Raw genomic sequence first — 314 nt, 5'->3', positions numbered from 1 at the left:
GGGCGCCCGACATCCCAACGAGGGCGGCGCAGGATCCCCTTCTGAGGCCTATGGACCTGGTCAGAGCGCCCCACGAATTGCTCAGGCCGGAAGTATCCAGGTTCCCTATGTGGAGAGGTCCACCTTTCTTTCACCCAGCTCTGACCCACATGCAACTGCTCAACACCCCGTTCTTCCCGTTCCAACAGAGATTTATCGTCCCATACGTGAATCAGGTCGGTGCCCCCCAAATGGTGGCGAGTTTGACGAGTTCCTCGAGCGACAGCGTGAGCCCTAGATCGACGCCGTCGCCGAAACGGGACGACGACAATCGA

The 314-nt window shown here is 59.6% G+C and overlaps 1 protein-coding gene across 1 annotated transcript in view; it reads left to right on the top strand.

Annotated features, from left to right (window-relative positions):
* The window catches only part of LOC102681070 (nuclear receptor subfamily 1 group D member 2-like), a 12,599-nt gene that overhangs the window by 11,361 nt on the left and 924 nt on the right, over positions 1 to 314 (top strand). Inside the window, exon 5 of the mRNA XM_006612757.2 lies at positions 1 to 312. This exon is cut by the window's left edge and continues 8 nt beyond it. Within this exon, the coding sequence (XP_006612820.2) occupies positions 1 to 312 (312 nt within the window). The remainder of the gene's footprint in view (positions 313 to 314) is intronic.

This window comes from Apis dorsata, unplaced genomic scaffold (genome assembly GCF_000469605.1).
Source record: "Apis dorsata unplaced genomic scaffold, Apis dorsata 1.3 scaffold_123, whole genome shotgun sequence".
Classification (NCBI taxonomy): Eukaryota; Metazoa; Arthropoda; class Insecta; order Hymenoptera; family Apidae; genus Apis; species Apis dorsata.
Note: the sequence above shows the minus strand (reverse complement) of the source record. Positions and strands in the feature narration are given on the sequence as shown.